Source organism: Pipra filicauda, unplaced genomic scaffold (assembly GCF_003945595.2).
Source record: "Pipra filicauda isolate LSUMZ 115617 unplaced genomic scaffold, ASM394559v2 scaffold58_size5111680_pilon, whole genome shotgun sequence".
NCBI classification, from domain to species: domain Eukaryota; kingdom Metazoa; phylum Chordata; class Aves; order Passeriformes; family Pipridae; genus Pipra; species Pipra filicauda.
The window spans coordinates 4,481,818-4,504,287 of NW_024104742.1; the positions used below are offsets into that span (position 1 = coordinate 4,481,818).

Genomic DNA, 22,470 nt, shown 5'->3' on the forward strand with positions numbered 1-22,470 from the left:
GCAACCTCCCAGAAACCCTGGGAGGACAAGCACTGGAAGCGGATCTGGTCTGCACAGACTCAGCAGGACTCCTTGGAAGTTGCTGCCAGTGCTTCTTTTGCAGCCAGAACAGCCACTGTTGAGCTACACAAACTACTCTAAGCCCTTTCCCTAGAGCCATCAGCTAGGGAACAACCATTAGACTGCTGTTTGAGAAAAATAAGCAAAGCATACTTTAAATGAATAGAGAAAAAGGAATCCTCTATTGATCACTGCTACAAACTGGCTTTGTACTTCTTTTGTTCCTGATGTGACTCCAATTTCAGTTAAACCACAGCTAGCTGCACAAATGTTTTTCCATAGGGTATTTTTTAAAGCCTCACACCATGCTGCATTTGCATAGTGTGCAATAAACTGTGCCCTCAGCCCCACACATACATACCAGCCCCCTTCAGACACCAGATTAAGTTGTTGATAATCCCTGTAGGTATTTATAATGATCTATCTTTTAGCCAGCAAGAACAGCAAAACAGTGAATGTGAGCTTATGCAGCCCCTGGATCTGGATCTATGAACCAACATTCACTTGTATGGAATTTTAGATCATATGAAGACTCTGGTGTCTTCTCACCGACATCCCTACAGACAAATGAGGACTGCAGTGAAGGACAGCCCTGATGTCAGACACAGAAGATCAGGCCCAGCAGGCATCAATCCTTCACTGCCATTGCTCTTGCCAACACAGCTGATCTTCGCCTGGCTGAATCAGCATCAGCAGAAATGTTGTCTTACATCTGCCCCTGACTGGAAATGCCAGCTCTGCAAGTGTCTGCCAACCAAAGACTGAGAGGAATCGTGACACTGAGGAAGGCTAAAGGGTCAAGGTTTAAAAGCAGAATAAAGGGAAAATAATCTGAGAAATTAAAGGAAATAACGTAAAGAAATACAGAGGAGGCACAGCTGTACTGTCTACCTTCAGTTTGCAGCACAGACTGAAGAGCACACACGAGGGAAGTCCACAAAAGTCAACAAACGGTCCTGCATGTAGGGTAAGGTGAAATGTCTCAACTTGTGGTAAGGAAATGGACTGTGTCCTTGTTTCCAACATGAAACTAAGCATTGGAGACTCTTGCTAGTTGGTTATTATGTGAGTCTGGTGGCCACTTCCTTGATTTTACTACTGCTCCAAACGGTAAAGCCAAGAAACAGACTGCTCAGTGGCAGTTCCACAGGTGGCCATGGGAAAGGCAGGCTGCAGAGCCTGGAATTCATTTTCCCAGCTCTCATGCAGGATGTGCTCAAGCACAGGATTTGCATCCTGAACACCGTGATTTTACTTGAGTCTCAAAAGCTGCATCATCTCCTCTTTGCTGTCCAGAAACAACATTTTTCTGTTGACATAAGTAACACTCCAGCGTCAAAGCTCTTATCAGTCAACTGGAGTAACAGCTATTTTATCCTGGTAAAGTGAAATTTAACTATCCAGAACCTTTGTATTTGCTGAACAAATAAAAGAAAAAAAACCAAAACATTTTCCTTGTCTTTGTGTTACTGGATGCAACAGCAAGTGGGGAAGAAATCTGGGACTTTTATTCTTCAGATTGTTATTTACCAGTATCAAATCAACATTACTTGTTGTGATAGCAGGTTTTTTCCTATCACTACATCACTCTAGTGTTAACAGCTCATACTATATTTGTTAAAGAAACAACTAACCATTAACACCAACTATTTTCTTTTCGTCTTCACTGAGGCAGTATGTGAAGAGTACATCCTTTCCCAAATATTAGCAGCTTCAAAGGCTTTTTTTTGAGCATCTCAAAGTCTAGCAACCTTCCATGAAAGCAGAAAGATTGGGTCCTCCCTGTATTTAACACTTAGCAAGCTTGGAAAGACAACACTATCTTGAAGATACCTTGCACCACTGACTGTAAGTCTATCTAAATTATGTGGTCTACATACACTCAATAAGGGTCAAATTAGTGATCTGTCATTCTTTAAACTAAACAAAAGGATGCTAAACCTTGATCCATGCTGTATCGATTGGAAACAGGACATTCCACAGAGTCACGTGGTGTGTTTATGGCTCCTTAACCCTGCTGAGATCCTGCACACTCTGAGAGCACATCCACCCACTCAGGTACAGCCCGCTGGCTGCTGCCCCCCTCCACGAGTCAGCTCCAGGGCAGAGACACCTCAACTCACTGCCTGAATCAGGCTGTACCATCAGGCCGTACCAACAGACCCTCAGGCTCTTTCTCTGGCTCATGTTCCTCAAGTGTCCAATCCTTGAACATTGCTTGCGTGTGTACTGAGGATGTTTTATTTTAATTACATTGTGGATCCATTAAATGAATCTTTAAACATCCCTATTATGTCTGCAGTGAACACCAAATCCAAATGCTCCACAGTTAAATGCAGATGGATGGAAATCCAGATCTGGCCTTGTGTCCAGCTACAGTTTGGGATCATTCCATGGTTTTGTCCCAGCTGTGCGCTTTTTTAAAAAATCAGGCCATTTAATGCTTAGAAGAAAAGTCCTTTGGTACAAGGCTTTTTTTAATTGTTTATACAAAGTACAACTTAACCTGATGTGTAACTGAGGCCCCAGGCCCTGCTGTACTATAAATATTGAAAACAATCACCAGACCAAAGAAACCAGAGTCTTTGCACAAATGCTCCTTTCAAAAAACGATCCAGTTGGATGGTGTCTTCCAATTCTTCCAGAAATAGTGTTTTACCTCCCACATTAACACAGTTGTTATAGGACAGACATATTTCTAATTTACTGGAATAAATTGAGTCTTCTACAGAGATGGTGTAAGAAATCTCTGTAGTACTTTTAGTAGCATGCAAGTTCAATGCAAGGAAAAAGTAACCAAGTGATAAGTAAGGAAAAAGTAATTGATTGAAATGAAATCTCTTCCATAATTAAATGTTCTGATTAGGTTTCAACACAAAAGTATTGGGAAAATCCAATATTTTCCCATTGATACATCAAGAAAATAGTATCTCAAACAGTACATTGCATGGCAAGAAGCTTAAAAATTAAACTAAGCAGACAATTTGTAAACATACTTTTTGTTTAGTCTAGAATACAAATTTTATACAGCACATACAACTCTCAAATCCTATCCAAACAAACTCGGGGACAAAGTAGTTTTTAAGAGTACACACCTAGAACTGTAGGTTTTGTTTACTTTCAAAACTTGTGCAAAATATTTGGAAATTAATTTAAACATAGGAAGCATTAGCTCAGAATAACCAGAAAAAAAGCAAAGCACATTATTAGTCATAACCACATTTCATTTACTAGTCATACCCACATTTCATTACTACTTCATCTTACAACGACAAGACTCCTTCACTCTTGTAATACAGTGGTTAAAACATTAACTCCTGTAAAGCTGAAATGAGATCAAGTGCTGTATGTTTAGCAAAAATTATTAAAACCTATTAATTCTGATAAGTGGTGCTTGCTATGTTTTTTGGAAAACCTGCAAAGTGTGTAACTTGAATAGCTAGTTGTGCTTAGGAGGGAGTTCCTGATACACAGTGGCATTTAGGAGCAAGGGGCAATAGATCTTGGAATTTGTGCAGAGGCCATTTATATTCAAAGCTGCCTAAGACCCCAGGCCACTACAGTTAAGAGAAACAGTTAACAGAATTTTATCTTCACATCTCATGGTGAAGTGAGCAGATATTTGCTGGAGGTGAGTGCTGATCAGACAAACTCTTGCTAGGTTTGCAAAATGACTGGACAGCAGCAACGCTTTCAGTGTTGTACAGACTGAGCAAGATGAGAGGGCACACTAAAAAACATCGTCCATGGCTTAAAACTAGTGGTCCCCAGCACAACCTCGGATGACTACACATAAACAACTAACTTCCACTTTGATCAGCTACAGCTTTCATTCTACACCTGAAGCTTTTCACTCCCACTTCCACAGTTTAAAGAACATTAGGGTTTTTACATATTTCTTCCAAGTGATACAACTGTTAAATACACAATACAATACACAGGCAATCAGTGTTTCAACTCTAAGAACCTGCATTATCCTCTGCAAAGTAACTTCAGGCTATTTTTTTCTGCTTTCTGCCTAGACAGTCAAACTGTTCTTACCTCAGCCTCTATTTCTGGATATCAGATTACATATGTACAGTTACACCTAAAGATGGAAAGTAAGGGCAGATATACGGCCTCTCAAAAAAAGAAAAGGATGCTTTACATAGCCAGCACACCTGAAACACTGTGATCCAGGATCCTATTCACTGACAATTTTTTGCATAAATCTAGAGCAGAATCACCAAAGTCAGCCAAGTGACTTAATCCTAGCAAATGGTTTTCACTAATGTAAAGAAAAGATCTCCAGCAAAGCTAAATCAGGGAAAACTGGCATTTCTCTGATATTTTTGACACTTCTCTGTTTGAGAAGTGTAAGAATGCAGCAGAACCAGAGTGAAATCACTGATATTTTGTTATTCACAATTTTAGAAAGGTACATTTTAGAAGTGATACTTCTCCACTAAAAACTCTCCCGCATATACTCAGTAATTCAGTGACTCTTAATCTGTAATTTGCAAAGCTGTAGCAAACTTTCCTTAAGACCTCACTAAAACCCAGGTGTTCTGGATCTCCCCAATACAACTATAGTATGAGGTGCAAAGTAAACAGTCTAGTCTGTGTATAAATATTTAGTAAGATGCTTGTGTCTGGAGCAAAATGCAGCTAAACTTAGTGTTCCCTCTTTATAATATAAACAGATTAGTTGCATGACACAGTGTTAGTACAAACTTTCCTTGACTATAAACATTTGCTGATGTATTTCACCAATAACATAATGTATAGGAACAGAGGAAGGATTTACTCTAAAGAATGCATGTGGATAAGGTCCAACTTCACAACCTCCCCTCACCTGATGGTGGCTTTTCCTGAAGAAACTCGAGAATTTTCCTGTGCAATGTAAGCTCCTTTCTACTGGCAAAGAGGAATATATGACCCCAGTTAAAAATCAATGGCAGATGCCAAGAGAAGATGCTGTTGTGCTTCATGTATCCCCCACAAAACAGATGCTACCACACCCAGGATACTCTGCTTGCTAAGGGACTGTCCCAGCCACTTCAATCACAGACTTCCAAGTCAGATTTCTTAAAATGAAATGACTTCAAACATCTTCAAGAGATGGCTGAAGAAAAGTTTGTTTTGAAGACCTGATCCTGCAATGTCCTGATTGCCCCTGGCTTTTGTTCATGTTTGTGTCTTCAGTGAGGCTGTCAATGCTATTACTGGATTTGAGTCTGACCATGACAACTAATGCTGAAGGTGACACAAGAAGTGGCACGAAAAGCAGGTTGTTTCAGCCTCCTTCTCTCTCTCTTTGTATTTATATCTCCTGCTCTTTGTATTTTTTTTGTAAGCTGCAATGGCTCCCTCACGCTGTCTCTTATTCTTTACAATGCTGAGAACTCACATCCCTAAAGACTCTCATTCCCATACCTGAATCAGAGGGCATGATAACGTAGTGCCAGCAGTGCTGGAAAGCTTCCCCTGTGCAACCTGGTTGTGTTCAGCTACTGGGGTGGACTTAATGCTATCAGGTTGAACCAGCTCCTCTCTTTGTACAAGGGGTGACCATGGAGTACACTGACCTCAATGTTAAAAGGGCAGGAAATGAGAAGGCTCCATGGAAACAGGGAGAGTGACAGCAGAAGCACACACTGAATTGGTCAAGGATATTGGACTGGGAAATCATCCCATCAGAATGCAAGGAGTGATGAGTTCTTCCCACGCCCTCAAGATGACTGGTACAATGAGCACTCCTTGGTCACTCTTCTGTCAGAAAAAGTGAAATAGCCATGTCTGTCACAGCAGGTCATCAGAAAAATCAATGATATTAAGAGATCCAAATCCAATTACTCTTTGGAATGAGGAACTCGATTCTATTCAATTCCAGAACCTTTCTTAGAAGGTTGTGAAAAATCTCAGCCTAGAGTCACAACAAGTATTTGCTAAAGACAACTTAGATGGCACCAAGAGCAGCCAAAAATTGTGAGGTATTGAAAGTGTCTTATTTCATCCCAGAAAGAACTTTCAATTTCTATGTTACTCTCCTTTAGGAAAAGATTTCCAAAAGGTGAGTGGTCATACGTTTTCTTGACCATCTCTTGTATTAATTCTACCCATCTTCAGTAAAATCAGAGCATTTTTGTGTGGTCTTGTGATGAAACAGGATGAAAAGACAGTTATTCTCTCAGAGCTTTTTTGTGTGCAAGTTTTCATATGCCAAAACCAGTAATATATTAAAACCATGTTGGCCACAATGCTCCTTAATTAATCAAAGACTGAAGAAAGGCGGTTTCTTTACAGGGGGTATTTCTATTGCTGATCTGTTGAGGGAATGGAAAAGCAGCTGTAAATCCCATGGAAGCATAAAAGTCTCATAACTTTTCTGTTCACAGTTTACTTTACATCTATTCTCAGGCCAACATTTCCACAAATAAAGTAAGTATATGAGAAATTATTTAAACTCTTTGTTGAAGTGTATCAACTCACATTTAATAATATGATCATTTGCCACTCAAAAAGCCAATTTTTCACTGTGTGGGCCCATGATTCAACTTAGGTTCTAATGTCAGGCCAAAACCAGAAATTACAGATCTATGGAGAACTGCAGTTACCTTTTGATTAACTGAATTTCCACCCTCAAACAGGGCCAGGCTCCTCTCTGAGCTAAACTCCATCCATGTGCTCTGCCATTTTAAGCAGCAAACTTATAAGACAGATCAACATTGTATTTTGAGTGTAGACCTGACTCAAGTTGAAGCCTGTGCTTTGCTGGCACCCAGGCAGGCAGATGCAGGTGTCTGCACAGCTGGAGGTGTCAGATAAGTTTGGGTATAGATCAAATGAAAGCACCACACTTGCTCCCACGCAGCTTGGAAGGGACAGGTCCGCGTTCCTGGTCTTTGCCATAACACTCCAAATCCCCTGCAGTTCCACAGCATAACTGGTGTGGGAAGCAGAAGCAGTTGCCCCTCTCCAAAAGACAGGAAATGAGAAGTGATGGGAGTTGTGAGCTACCTGTATTCCTGGAGACCTTCCCACAGCCGTGCAAGCCACACATCCTGCCCTAGGGAGTCTCTGACCTACGCTCCTGAAGACAACCAGGACAGCCCCAGGACAAACAGCCGAGACCAGCAATCCATGGAAACGGAAACAGTCACAGAAACATGAAACTACTTTTCCAAGGTCATTTTACCAGGTCATCTAAGATTTTTATGGCCATAGTCTGAAGTACTGAAAGCAATCCCTATATTAACATAGCTGGCTACCAAGATAATAACCACAGCTGTACTATTAACAACGTCTGAACTGGTCATTGCTTTCTTTTCAGTCTCTTCACAATTAACAGCTAGGGAACCATGATACCTGTTTGTGCTCATGTAATTACTAGGCAGAAGCCAGTTGTACCATATTCTTTTTAATATATAACAATAAAAAAGCGATTAAAAAAGGGGCTTTAGACTTAAAGTCAAATATTTTAATCTATTAGGTTTTACTCATAAGTAAGCCCAACGTAGAAAGAGGAAATGTGAACCAAATGCTAAGCTTGTTAGTAAAGCATAAGTTAAAAAAAATTATTATGTATATGCCAGACGGTTCTTATCAGAGGTAAGTCACTATTCCTCAAGATTCTTTATTTTTGTTTGTCACAGTTATTTGTTTCTATGTGCTGTTAAAACAGAGGAAATTTAATTAAGTGCAGGATTATTTAACAAGGATGTTATTTTTTAAAATGAAACACACTCCCACTTCAATTTCCCTTGTGCCAAGAGATGTATTTACTGAAAAAGTATAAGATGGAAGAAAAGAATTAAAGACTCTGTGTAAACTGCATTTTCCTCTGCAGGTTTTTAAATGTTGAAACACCATTAAAATGGGTACAACAAGCACCACAATCGCTCAGAAGTCATTAAGACCTTTCATGAAATAAGAACAAAAATCTCAAACCTATTTTGCAAAGGCAAGAAAACCACTTTCAAACATTTCTGATGAGGCACTGCAAATGACAGCCTGGGAACATGGCAGAATTGTGCTGCTCAAAGAGGAGGTCTGGAAAAGATCACAGATCTGGAGGTTTCAAAGAAGACTATTACACAAAATGGAAGGATCCTTCAAGCATCATCACTCTTGAGGGACACACAGCTTGATTTTCTTTCCTCCAGGGCAAACTACATTGTGATACATAAGACAGGAAAAATCCCAATGTTTCTTCTTTCTCCCTGCCCGTTCCTGTTTGTCCATGTGCTGAAGAGAAAATCTTCACCTCTTTAAAGTATTGAACTGATCAAAAACTCAACATCAGGAATTTGTGTGGGTTTCTAGTAGCCAGCTCCCAGGGTAACACCCTGCACTGGAACTCAGTGAAGTATGATGGACTCCGTTCTGAAATGCCACATCGACCCAGCATGGTCACAACTGAGTATCATTTGCAAAATAAAGTCTTAATTTTGCAAAGGAGATCGGGTTTACAGAACTGTACTTCCTTCAGCTATAACATCCTGCCAACACTATATGGAGCGTTCACACAGCTTCTTTAAAACAAGTGTGAAGAAAAATATTGAGGAGGTATTTCCCTTGAAACCGCTTCCCTTACACAAAGTTCACATAAAATTCATGAAAATGGTTGTTTGAGCAGTCATTCTTAGAAGCCCAAAAGCAATCTGCTTTGAAGGTTTGAAAATTAAAATCCTGGCTTCCTTATACATGTTGGGAAACCCCTCAATAACATCAGTGGAACCCAGCTTTCCTCTTCAGTACAGACTGAAGAGCTGATAATACTGGTGCACAATACAATGAAAGCATTAGACAGAGCCCAGGCACTGCTTATAGCAGGCACTGTCTTAGCAAAGGAAATCAATCTAAAGGCACCTAAATGTGGCACAACTGGCACGTGCTTCTGCAAGAAAAAATAATGCACAATACAGCAGCTACATTTAACTCTGTGAAGGAAACCCTGACTATTTTTTGTTACCCAGTGCAGAAAATAAAGCCACTGTAAGCAGAAATACTATTTACCCAAATGTTCTCAGGAGTTAACGCACATTCCGGCTGATAAAAGAGAAGGGAATGGTTAGACTAGATTAGTTCAGGTTTTACTCCTGATGTTAGAAAAACAAGTGAAGTTTAATTACTTCACTGCTCTGGAAAAAGTCTGGAGATAACACTTATGTCATTTATTGTTTCAAGAGAAAACATTAAATCTCGGTAAAATTGCCTTTAAAGTCCCAGGAACACTGATCCAAGCCTGCAAGAAACCACTGGGTGTCCCATTGCTAGTTTTGTAATGCTTTTGGATTTACAGCTCAAGTGCAGCTGGAGTTATACAGGGAATGACCACCTGCTGCCTTGATTTTGCATGCAGACTTTATTTCTTTATTTTGAATTTGCTGGGCTATATTTCCACTGCTAAGGATCTTCCAAACGTTGACATCCTCCAAAAACATTTTGTACTGTTAGGAAGATATGCCCTGATTAAAACGAGACAAGACAACCTCTTCTGCTCTCTTCTCTTTCAAATGTCTCTAAGTTTGGATAGAAAATATACTCCAGAAGAACTGATTAACTATTTTCAGAGGTCTCTTATGAAGGAGTACAGAGGGCTAACTTTTCAGAGTTTTATTTCTAACTATTTTATATGAAGTCACCTACTTCCCTGAAAATACTGTTGAATAAAAGCAACAAATTTCTTACTAAAACTTGAGGAAACATAGAACTAAAGTAATTCTCACAGAGTGAAAGCACTTTGGAGCACCAACTGTCTCCCACTGTATCTTTGTAACTGCCCTGCACTGCAGGACTTCCCTCATCTCAGCTGGATCCTCAGTCATTAGTCATCACAATAAAAGAAATGCCACAATATCATGTATGTATTCAGAACAGACAACACAGTAAGTATAAAGGGAAATGAAGCTTCACAAAAAAAACCCCAAAACCTGTTTAAAAATTTCTTAGAAAATACCCATTACCTGTATTTCTCATATAAAAATATCCTGATTTACATTCCAGCTGTTCCCAAAGTGTGACTCATGATGCCAGGGTAAGCAGTCCTCAATACATTTGGGGAACTACATTACACCGTGGTTCCAACGAGACTGCTGATAAACACGCACTGTGATGCACAGGAAGGGGTGAGGGGAAGCATCACTGCACTGCTCCAAATCATTGAGAACCAGTTTGTTGTACATGTCCCAGGAATTATCTGTCAAAGTATACAAGCTGTAACTTCTGCACTTTTGAGAGTGACGTCATTGTTCATCAATCCAAAGGAGCCATCACTGCAGTTAAGAGTTCAGGTTACAAAGAATAAATTAACTATGAACAAAAACCATCCCACTTCACTGAACAGGATTATTTATATTTCTTGCAACTCTTGGGGGACAGGACACCCAGACCCAAGGCACTTCTTTGGTTCTGTGACCTTCGTTCACCATGTCTAACACAGAGGTAAAGTCTGAAAATTTGCTATATATAGTGACTTTGCCTCCCAGAGCACGTACACTCCTAGAGCTTACAGTTGTTTTTACAACAAAATCTATTCCCTAAGTGTAGCAGTTGCAGCAAACTGCTATGGCAAGAATATCCTGGCTGATGTATTTCTTATTCTTTTCTACATTTAGGAATTTTTATTCTGTTTTTAGAACCTGACAGGAAATAGAAACACCCAGACACACAAGCAGGCAGATGGTGCTGTCTGGCAATAGAGATGTGAGCAGAACAAACTTGGTGCTGAGGCAGATTTGTAGCTGTGCTAAAACACATCACAGCTCCAGGAGCAGGTGAACAGAACACAGCTCAGCTACACAGCAGAACAAGTTCTGCTATACTGTTCCAGCAGAATATTATGGATATGAACACAAAACTAAGAGATCTGTCTTAAAAGATAGCAGCTTTATAGAACTTCAAAACCCAAAATTTAGCAACCTTAGTGCTAAACACTAGGTACTAAAAAATTCTTCCTTTCCTGTACACTGAGAATTCAGCACATGCTGAGTCATTTTATTAGACAGCTTTCTTTGATCATTTAAAAAAAGTACATTGAGCATTAAGAGACAACCAGATATTTCTTTTTAATAGTCCTTAAAAGTTGTGCATAATTTGTAATGGATTTATTATGGATTAAGCCCAGAAAATTTTAAATTACTTCAACTTTTTGTTTATTAATTTTGATAACACTCTGCTGTTTATTAAAAAAGACCAAAAATGCCCCTTTCAAAAATCACCCATTATGAATAAAGACATTTGTATCTATGCTGCTTTTCAGACTACTAAAATGTTCCTTTTTCCAAAACAAGTAACTGAATGAAATACCTGGTCCAACTCAGGTATCCCTTTCTTGTTAACAGTTCACAACTTCCCTCCAAGTTTAAATTTTCTATGTTGGCAGTTCCACAGAATGTCAAAGAGCATGTAATATGTCACTCATCAAATCAGCTTAACATTGGATAGTTGTGAAAATAGGCTTGATCTATCAATGGATTTATGACTTATTAGAGAGCAACAGCTAAAATGTCTCTAATCAACAGCTTAAAAAGGAGGAGACTGACAAACACCTGAGTATTCCTTCCACTTTTGTACAATTAGGTCAAGGGAAAAGTTGATATCTTATTTATCTTGCTTTACCACCAATCTCTCTTTTGTCACACTTGGGAGTCTTTCATACAGGACCTTTTAGAAGCTGCCATTTTCCCCTCAGCCATGCTGCACTCTCATACCTACATATGAGCTGCACCATTCCTGCCCACCGCTCCCTCATCCTTCCTATGGGCTAAGTGCTCCATCATTTCTTAGATATTTTTATACAATTTACACTTATATCCAGATTCTCAGCCAGACCATCCGTATCCTGCATGCTATTATTTCTTCTCTTATTCCCACTATGTTCTGTCATTTGGATGCTCCTTTATTTAGCAAAAAAAAAGTGCCATCATTCCTTTTCCTTCCTTTCTTTCATGTTCTTCGCCATCCAGTGTTCAGACAGTCAGCCCTGCCCCTTTCCTGCACACAAGCAAACATACACATTGCTCATTCACAAGGAGACAGCTCCTGCACGTTCTCCTTGCCTGTCATTGATGAACAAGCTATAGCTTGTTATGTCTTCTGTAATTTATGATCTCCTACCAGGAAAAGCTGCGATTCACACCAAAAATACTGCACATATTTCCCAGAAGGCAGGGATTGACAGCCTGGGAGACCCATGCATTCAGCTTTCCTTCCAACTAATTCGCACTACAGCCTCTTTTACCACTACAAACACAGTTTTGCCTGGTGAACCGTCCTCATTGTGTGCTCTATCTGGCTGCAGGCTCCATGACTGGCGTACTTCCTGCCTATCTGTTGCCTAATTAAGTTTGCTTTGTAGTAATCCCTGCTGTCGGCTGTTTTCCTGGCTCACCAATTGGCCAACTTGACTGTCTGCCAAATCTCCTCGAACCGGGCCTTGCTCATAGATTGGTTCTGTGATCCTTCTGCTTCCAAGGCTGACTTACTCAAGAGATCACACTGAAAATCTCTGTCACACCTTTCACTCACTGCCAACGGAAACTCTTTAAAAAAGACTCTTGTTTCTGCAAAGGGCACCTCTTCTCATTTTAAGAAGCTTAAAAAAATAATTAGTACCAGGGATAGTCTGAAAAAAAAAAAATCACAGTTAGAAGATGGGCAAGTTTTGGAATGGGTTGAAAGGAAAGAGGCATGAAGAAAATTAAGTATTTAAAAGAACTTAACCTGGAGAAAAAGGCTCCTGAGACACAGCAAATGCCACACACAAATTATAAAATATGTGCTGGAAGAAAATACCAGTTGAGTAATTTTAACACAGGATATAAGTTACCCCTTCTTGTCTGTCAACTGCTTGGAGAGGAAAGTCTTGTGCCATTTCTCAGATGTAAGAGAGCATTAAATATCTCTCTTCAACTGAGATATCATTGCAGGAATAATCACACACAGTTCTACAGCTTTTGTTAAGCAAAAGCCCAACTAGACATTCATGTTTCAAAGACACACGTTAACATTTGTTTTTCTTGTCCTGGGCAGGACACTAGAGAGTTCATCTTCCTACAGGAATTCTTAGCTGTCTTTTTGACTGCAAGGTGGACTGGCTGACACAAAACAATTTTAAGAACATTAACAACTCTCCCTCTAGAGTATAAATGCATAAACAAGAAAATCTGAAGGGTCAATGTTAGTCCTGTTCTAAGGAGTTATGTGGCAAGCAAAACATCACAGATTCATTAAAACCTCCAACCTATGGCCAAGAAAGACATGATAATTTTTATGAAGAAAGAATTTGGATACATGTTTTTACTCTCCAGTATTTAGGAAGCTGGGGGGGGGGGGGGGGGTCGGTACTAGGAAACTCTTGTTGAATTCTCTGTTTTGTCCATATGGATCAAATCTGTAGCACAACTTATCACTTTTGGTCTTGAAGAAAGTGGCACAGATACAAAGTTAGAACAGAAGGTCGGTTGTGGCAAGGGTCCAACGAGGGAGAGACAAGGCTAGTCTGGTTCTGTCTTCCCATCTGTCCACACACATAAACGAAATCAGTGGGAGTGATGGCATTGGTTCCAAGGGGAACAGTACATTCCTCGTGCAGGTTACCAGTGGTAGCCATGGCAGCTTGTACAAACATGAAATTATACAGTACCTATTCCCAGGGCAACATGCTGGCCCCCTCAGCTCACAATGTCAGTCAGAACACAGAGTCACGGCACACCCTGCCTTCAGATGGGGATTTGTCACAGCACGAGGCAGAGTGATCCGACCCTGCACCAGCTGACTACATGACTTTCAGTGCTCATCTCAGCTTAAACACATACCAGTAACACCTCACTGCTGAGAAGCTCAATTTGAGAAAACCAGAAAGTTTTTTCAGGCTAGAAAGGAGAAAGCAGACATTCACTTGGTACAGTGAGACTACATAACTTCTTCTCAAGCTAAGACAACTCAGAGCATTGTAGGATGTGCAACAAGGAGCTTTGTAAATGCTCCATTTGCTTCCAAAACACTGTAAAGACTTTAAAATCCTGGGTTACAGCTCACAAGAAGCACAGTTACTTGAATGGTGATGAATACTTCTCTGCTGGGCTTTTCCAAGCCATCTGGAAGTGCTCTATGGAGCACAGTTGGAGGACCCATGTTCTGGTTCATTTCAAAAGTAAACACAGGTCCCCACTGCAATTACAAAATCTGCTGCCCTTGCAGGCAGATTTAGACACAGTTTCAGGTCACAGAGTCACCTCAGCCACCCTGGTGACACAGAAGTACCATGGATTCTGGTTAGTTTTGAAAGCTGTGGCAATCTTCTTATCGGGATATGTTTCCTGGAATATATTTAGCCTCATTTAGTGCACGTGTCCTTTCAGACCAAACTGCAAAACAAATCATGGAAACAAGATTTGCTACCAGAGACTCCTTGGTTACCCTGCTTAAACACAGTTGTTCACCATGACTGAATTATACAATGTCTGTAAGTAAGATAAGACAGGTCCCCTCCAGAAGTCCTCAAAGAGAGATGATGTAAGACTGCACATACCAACAGGTTTGGTCTTGACACCCACTGCATAAGGAATCCTTTCAAATGCAATGAGATGGGGTTTATTTATGCAGTTTTAGTTAGTATACGGTGTGGTTCTCATTAGAGAGCTAAGCTCAATGTATTTAGGTTGGGTCAAGAGGGCACGTAAAATAATTGTTTAATGCTACATTTGGCAAAGTTAGTTTCATTACTTAAAAAAAAAAAAAAAAAAGAAATCTTGGCAGTTGTTAAAAAAAGCAGCTGGCACGTAAGTTGTTTGACTTAACTATTACCTCATTTTCTTTCAAAATATTGCCAGAACTTCTTAATGACAGCGAACAGATGGTCAACATTTTTCAATGTTATAGATAATCCTCTTCCTAAACCAAATGATGGTATTTCTTGTTTGACCAGAAGGGAAATCAAACAAGAATTAGACATCATTTACATATAATCCATCTTTACAAAAATAACTACATAATGATCCCAGTATTACCTGTACCAGGCTGATTATCCATGGTTAGTGCATTTAGCACTGTTCATATCTTGCCATTGTCAGTTTGAAGGAAATGGCAATATCTCACAGTCTGGTTTGATTTTAACTGATCAACCTGCAGGCCATGGATGTTGAAATGGCATCACTTATGTCCTACAGTGCTTGTCAAGCCAGGTAGTAGAAAGCCATATAAAAACAGAGAGAAGTTTGAACAAACTGCTTAACAGAATTTTGTCTCCAGCAAATAGGTTTGTGTAAAACGCTTCTGCAAAAACAATTCATTTTGTTGGGCTTACACTTCCAAAGAAATGGTGTTTCACCAGGAAATCCCTAACTGTTCCAAACAGAGGGACTAACCAACCAAAGCAGAATTCAGCAAACCTCATAAAAAAATACAAGTTATAATTATTACCTATTTCATAGCAAAGAAACGTCAACCAATCTTCAACTAATTATCACAAGAGAGACACTCCGTAGACCCAGTATTAAGTTGAGGGGATGAGTTCAAGACAAAAGTTAACCTAAGATGTCTTGCCAATGAGACATTAGTTTATCTGAGATAACAATTAGATTAATCATCCAAAGTTCTGACCTCAGGTTACACTGCTCAGTGCATGGACACTGGGGATCTGTCTATCTTTTCTAGCTTGTTTGATCTGCAGTAATTCTACCCAAAACTCTTTGATTGCCCAGAGATAAATTACACTACATTCACTATTATCATTTTAACTTCAGAAAAAACCTGGGGAATCTCATGTATCTCTGGGTGCACTAACCTTTCATTCAGGCAGCAACTGCATTTTTGAGCAAAATCTCTCCATCTCACTCAATCCCTCCTACTCACAATGCTTTGCTTCACCCTGCAGTGTAAACTTGGACTACACAAATAGGATTTTGTTTGAGTGGGACCAGACTCAATTCAGTGTAAAGTGTCCACAATGTCTTCAGAACCAACTGCCTCATTCTACAGATACATCCCTTCCAACAGCACCAGTTGCTAGAAACAGTCTCTGTGTGGATTTTTTCTGAGACAGGACAGAGGTTCTGTAATGTCATTAATAGTTTTCTAATTGATCATATCATCATGTGTTAACAGGCTTTAAAGAACACATGAGGCATAAAAAATATATACATTATTTGACATGATTACATATTACAGGAAAAAAAAAGAAATATAATTAGTAACATCAAGTTTCACCAATTTACAGCACTTCCAAGCTGTAAAAGCTGCCTGGGACACAGTTAACCTCAGTAATTTCCGAAGCCTTGGAAGAAGTTTCTACATTTTTTTTCCTTAATTTCTATTTTTGTGGGGGACGATGAAAAAATGAAAGATTAGCTCCAACACATGCTGAGCAAAGTTTAAAACGAACTCTAATATTGTTATAAATTCCAAGATAAGTGAACAGGCATCAGGAGAAGGTATACATGCAACAAGGACTGTGTCTGCTAGTTTATCTTTGTAAGTGTTTGAAAGTAGTTGACAGCATATAAAAACAAAAAAGCCAACATTATTATAAACAAATGCAAAATGAGCTGCAAAATGAAATGGTGCAGGTTGCCTACTATTTAGTGCTTCTTGATACTCTGCAAGCATGGAAAATGCCTCCTGGTCCCTGCTGACCTCTCTGCAGTGCATTTCTTAGCAAGAGAGCCACCAATACAGCATGATATTTTCAAAGGGCATTATCTCTGCCCATAAACTGTGGGCAAACAGTGAGAAAGTGGAATGAAAACCACTGTTTTAAACACAATAATTTCTTCTGACAGTCCCAAAAATGTTCTAGCTGTAGATCACTCACCTGCACAATAAACGTCACCCAACAGCCCAAAATGGGTACAAGATAGCAATAAGGCTTTTCAAATTTAATGTAAGTATTTGGACAACTAACAAAGGAAATTTTGCTCTTTTAGGAGATGTGCCTTACCAATCTGCTGGGAGAACTGTCGAAGTGGCTGCTGGACAAGTACTGTACCACCCTTCCTTCAGAAAAGAATCTCAATTATTCCACAAATTGCTGACTCGCTTTATAGAGATTAGTCTTCTAATAAGCTCACTCTTCAAGATAGAGAGATTATACTGGTTTGGGTTTTTTGGTTGAGGTTTCTTTACGGGTTTTGGTGTTTTTTTAATATATCTTGAACATGCCCTAACAGTCTATAGCAAAAACAAGAACATGTGGACATGTGGGTTCTACATGTCTACATGCCAATTCTAGGAATATCTTTCACTAATCAAGCAGTTTTGACATTTTTATTGCCCAAATAAATTTTTTAAATATCTGGTCAGAAACAAATTCATCACAGCTTGATCTGAAGTGCATTTGAGGAGGACATTTAAGGACACTGCCAATATTATTCTCATTAAACTGTCAGCTTATTGTCATTTTTCTTGTGCTTTTTAGTTATTTCTTTTCTTTAAAAAGAAAGCTTAGCTTTGTTCCGATCTGTTTAATTGTGCAAAATTGACAGCTGAAACACTTTTTTAAACAAAATATGGATTCAGGGCATTGGCAAAGTCCCGTCTCCCATTTGCCTTTTTGAACTTAAAGGCTTTGCAGCAATGGAGAAGCAGCTAGGCAGGAAGCCAAGGAATTAGCCTCGGGCTGTACAGTGTCCTGCAAGAAACGAGCCGTGCTGTAGGATACATAATCACCCCATCCGCTTTCCCAGTTCAGCCAGTCACCTCCTTATCCTCTGGCATGGCAGGCCTCCAGTAGCTGCCTGCAGATGTCCAAGAAGGTGTCAGCAGGGCTCAGTACGGCTTGATGGAAGTAGTGTTGTAAAAGGGAAAGATTACCACTCCCAGCAGACAGTTTGCTCCACGGACAGGTCTCGGTAGGATGGAACACGTGTTTAAAGGACTGAAAATGCCTACTGATACAGGTCACGTAAGAAACAAGCTAAAAGCCAAATGAGTTCTCAGGTCAGCAATGAAAACAGCCTAAAATCTTTGTGACATCTTAACAAAAGAGATGCCAAGAGCTCAAACTGCAAGGTCAACAGCGTTGTGGCCAGTTCAAACAATCAAGTTGAACCCCGGGAATGTAAAGAGACAGAAGAATGATGCTCATTGGTATCTAAAGGTCAAAGCATTTACAGGATATTGTGTTCCAGAACCAAACGAGGTCTGTCCCTTACAGTATCTAATCACAATAGGTGTTGAGCAATTGGCTTTAGCTTGTATTCTAGGTTATGTTCAGAACTTCCTTGCAAAGTTCTTCCACTTATCTGTTTAGACCTGGTTTTGCTCTGCCACACGATGAATTGAAAGAATTTTTATACTTCCAGAGCAAACACATCATCAGTTATCAATTAAGCATCCACGCTCAACTCTGTCTGCAATTAGGAAAACATTTAAGCCCATGCTGACAATCATTTTGAAATAGCAACATTTTCCTAAATTCAGTCCTAGAAAGTAATGCCTTGAATATACTCATACTGTGTCACTGAAATAGAAAGGAAAAAAAAAAATCAGGACCGCTGGTGTTTAAATAAGACTTAATTTCTTTTGTTTTCCAACAAAGGATGAGTTTTCAATATGATTTCAGGAAGAACAACTGATTTATTAAACAAGACAACTGGTATTATTTCCCTCCTCCTCAAACCTTTTCAATTCTTCAAGTACCTACAATGCAGCTCTTTCCTCCTTTCATCTCCATAACCAAAATCTCTAAGATTCATTTTCATATGTGCTAAAATACTTTAGAGCTTAAGATAAAATATTAAGTAGGTGGTGTCTGGACCAAAATTAACAATGTAATTGAAGCAGAGTGAAGTCAGTAACTCCATACCCTAAGACAGGAGAAAAGCAGCGGCGTTAAGATAAAACTTATAGTCTTTTCACATAATCAAAGGAAATTAAAAGATTTTTACAGAAGTCTTGCTTAAACATTTGGTTGCTTCAAATGCAGGCTTCAGACAGAGAGGCTTTAGCTACACAAATGGCTTTCTCAAAGGGAATTGCTCAGACTCACTCCCAGTTCTTGTTCCTTCACAAACAAATGCACAAGTCAAAAACACTTCCACAACCAGAAGCTATTGCAGTAAGGGCTGGGCAAAATCTGTACTGGAAGCCACACTATTCTGATTTTCCTAATTTTAATTGTTGTAATCTACTTCAAAACCATCTGACTTCTTTTGAACTAGGGCTCAGATCACAAAGAAATGAGATTCCATTGAAGACTCATTGCAAAGAGAGCAATTTGTAAACCTATAGAACGGCTTTTGAAATCCTGGCCAGGGACATTTGAAACGCAGCTGGTCTTCATCATTTGTGGTTTCATGAGGTCATTAGATTGAGAATTACACATATTAACTTGGGGTTTATTTGTTTATTTATAAAAAGATTGATAAGAGACACAAGGACAAGTTGTATTAGTGAAAACAAACTTACCCGTGCACCCTTCTCTGGAAAACATTTGCATCCGGCGCTGCAATCGCGGCCCCCACATGGCCCACTGTAGGACTTCTTTCCACCCTATTAAAAAAAGAAAAAAGGAAGAAGAAAATTGAATTTCAAAGCTGATTGCCAGCTGAAGATCTTCTTTAATTAAAACGCTTGGTTTCGGCACTTTTCACCTACATGGAAACGTTTGTTGTGTGAATTCATTGGGAAGTGGTCAAAATATAATTACATTTTAAGTTCTCCATAACCGGGTCATTTTCAAAATCACCAAATAAACAGAAAAAGTTGGGTTAGCACTTGTTTGAGGACGAGTGAATTGACACAAGTTGGTTCTATTCTGCAAGGTGATGAGTGCTCCCCAGGGCTATCAAACCCATAAAAATAGGTGATGTTTTGGGATCCCCAGCACACCATTAGACTAGGATCACTACTGGTAACTGCAACTTGGGCCTCAGCCACCCTGCATACACAGATATCTATATTAGTAGGAATTACCAGGACACATTTCACTTTGGGATCCTTCCACATTTCCAAGAACAAGAAGCTGCACCTCTGAGTCACAAGAACAGAAACTTCTGGATAAGAGAAGATGGTATTTTAAACTAAGAACAGATGTGCAAGGAAGACAGCAGGAAACCACCATGAATTTGGATTTAACTGAATATATTTTCTGAATTTACTGCACTAGCATTAGTTATTTCAAGAATAATTACAGTATGTAAATCTGAAGTCCCTGTATCACAAACTTAATTCCCAGCTAATAGAGACTGTGTCAGTACCTAAAGGTTAGCTACATAAATTTAGTTTAGAGAGCTTGACCCACTCCCACACTCAACCACTTTGAAATACTGGGCTGCCAAAAGCCTTGCAATGCTACTGACAACATTGGAAGTCCTGGAAAAAAGGCTAATTGAGCACTGTAATTTAGTCACACACTAAGAACACCTCTCTCTAAGGAAACTTTCACTGTCCAGCATGCCCAGGTACAGTCCCTATGTTTTGGAACTCTGACAGGAATAAATATAAAGCTCCGCATATCAAGGTGACCAAACTAAGTGCTGAAACAAGTTCAGACTGGAAGTGAACATTTCCTTACTAAAAGCATTCACAGGAAATATTTTTAAAGCCTTTAAAATTTCCTGACATCTGTCAGTGAGGAACGTGAAAAATGAAAAGCAATTCATACAAGTTTCTCAACTTTTGAACTGTTTTGAATCAGCTTTCTCAGAGAAAGTTATTAATCTGATATCACTTGATCAGTTTTCTGCTAAAGGTAAATAAAAACCCCTCTATACACCCAGATGTTTACTCCATTTTGCTAAATTAAACACCTTCATTTTTAGAATGAACAGATATTAAAAAAAGCCTTAAATCCAAACCTCCCATACTTCCCTATCCAGAAAGGAGCATTGTCTTTTGATGTAAAATAGTCTTAACAACATTCAAGCAATTCTAAGAGGCATCAAGCATAAAAAAAACCAAGCAAACACTACTTTTGCAGACTTTTTGGCTGTTTCATTCAGATGAGGCCCCATTAGATGTGGGGTTTTTGGACTACTCATTAAGATCCTATGGTAGAGGTTCTTACACAGTACTTGAGCAGCAGAAAGAAAGAAGGATACACTACAAGAGAGGCACCATAACAGGAAACACAGGACAGACAATTCTGACCCTGGGCAGTGGGAAAGAAAACAAAGAATGCACTAAAGGTAAAAAAAAAAACAAACCAAAAACCAAACCAAATCAAAAACCAAAAAAAAGAACCCAAACCAAACCAACCAACCAACCAAAAAAAAACCCCAAAAACAAAACACCAAAAAACTTCCCAACCAAACAAAAACAACAAAACAAAAAAACTTCAAACAATTAACCACCCAATAGTGAAGAGAAGGAGAAAAACTGTTTCAAGAAGTTATATGATAGACTGTAAGAGCATCTCCAAACTGCCTGCTCAGACAAGGAATGATCACTGTGAACCTGAGTTTACAATGTGCAACAGCAAGGGCTCAGTACATAAAAACTGGTCCCTCTCTTAACAGACACACTGCTGAGAGAGCATTTCTGATTACAAGCATTATTCATATTTTATGAGCTTGTTCTAAGAGTGAAGTGCATCAAGATAAAAATTTTGCTATGATTATAAGAATATTTCACAGTGGAAATCTGGCCCCATTGCTAGCCAATGGACATCTCTAGTCCTGACACTTAACCTTAAACTCTTCACAGACAGCTTCATGCCTCCAGGAAGTCAGATTATGCTTTTCCAGACACTTTTTCAACCTTAAGTTCTTCAAAGATTTCAGCTTCCCATCAACTTTTTCTCCAGCACGAGCCCTTGGGGCCCACAGTTCTGTCCATTCTGCTGCCTCCTACAAGGGAGCAGTGGCAAAGCAGCTTCCTTTTCTCACAGGTCTGGGCTCCTCCATGGTCACTGCCTTGCAGCAGTTGCTGTCTCAGAGCAGTGAAGCTCAACCTGCTAGAAATCCCCCTCCTCTGGGGGCAGTCAGGTCCTTCCCAGTGGCAGAGGACTGGATAAAAAAAGCCATGACTCCTTCCATCGCCCCGGCTCGTGCTGCTCCCCACAGCGCTGCACTCGGCAAATTGGTTCCAGTCAAAATCCCAGTGAAGCCAAAAGAAATCTTTCCCTTGAATTTATTGGAAGCTGGATGAAACTCTTACTGAGCTCTATTCAAAATTGAAAATATTTTGTGTAAAACTGTGTTTGCCACGAATTTCTGGGTTCCTTTTTCACAACATGAGGGGCCATCTTGCTCACTTGTGAATGAAGGCATTTGGAGAGGAAGCAAAGCAAAGCCAGTTGGCTCCAAACCAGGTGTTACATGTCCTGAGTATTTTATTTAGGGGAAGTAGCTGACATCAGACACTCCTAAACTACTTAAATAGCAAACAACCATGTGCGTAATATTTGTGAATACAACTCTAAAGGCTGCATATAAGATTCTAGACAACAATGTTCTCTTCTGAAAAGATTTAATACATTTTCCAATT

General features: G+C 39.5%; 1 protein-coding gene across 2 annotated transcripts in view; it reads right to left on the minus strand.

Moving 5' to 3' along the window:
* Positions 1-22,470, minus strand: part of COL4A6 (collagen type IV alpha 6 chain) — a 116,048-nt gene that overhangs the window by 55,128 nt on the left and 38,450 nt on the right. For both annotated transcript variants that reach the window (XM_027716439.2, XM_027716438.2), the window contains exon 3: positions 19,450-19,533. In XM_027716439.2, the coding sequence (XP_027572240.1) occupies positions 19,450-19,533 (84 nt within the window). The remainder of the gene's footprint in view (positions 1-19,449; positions 19,534-22,470) is intronic.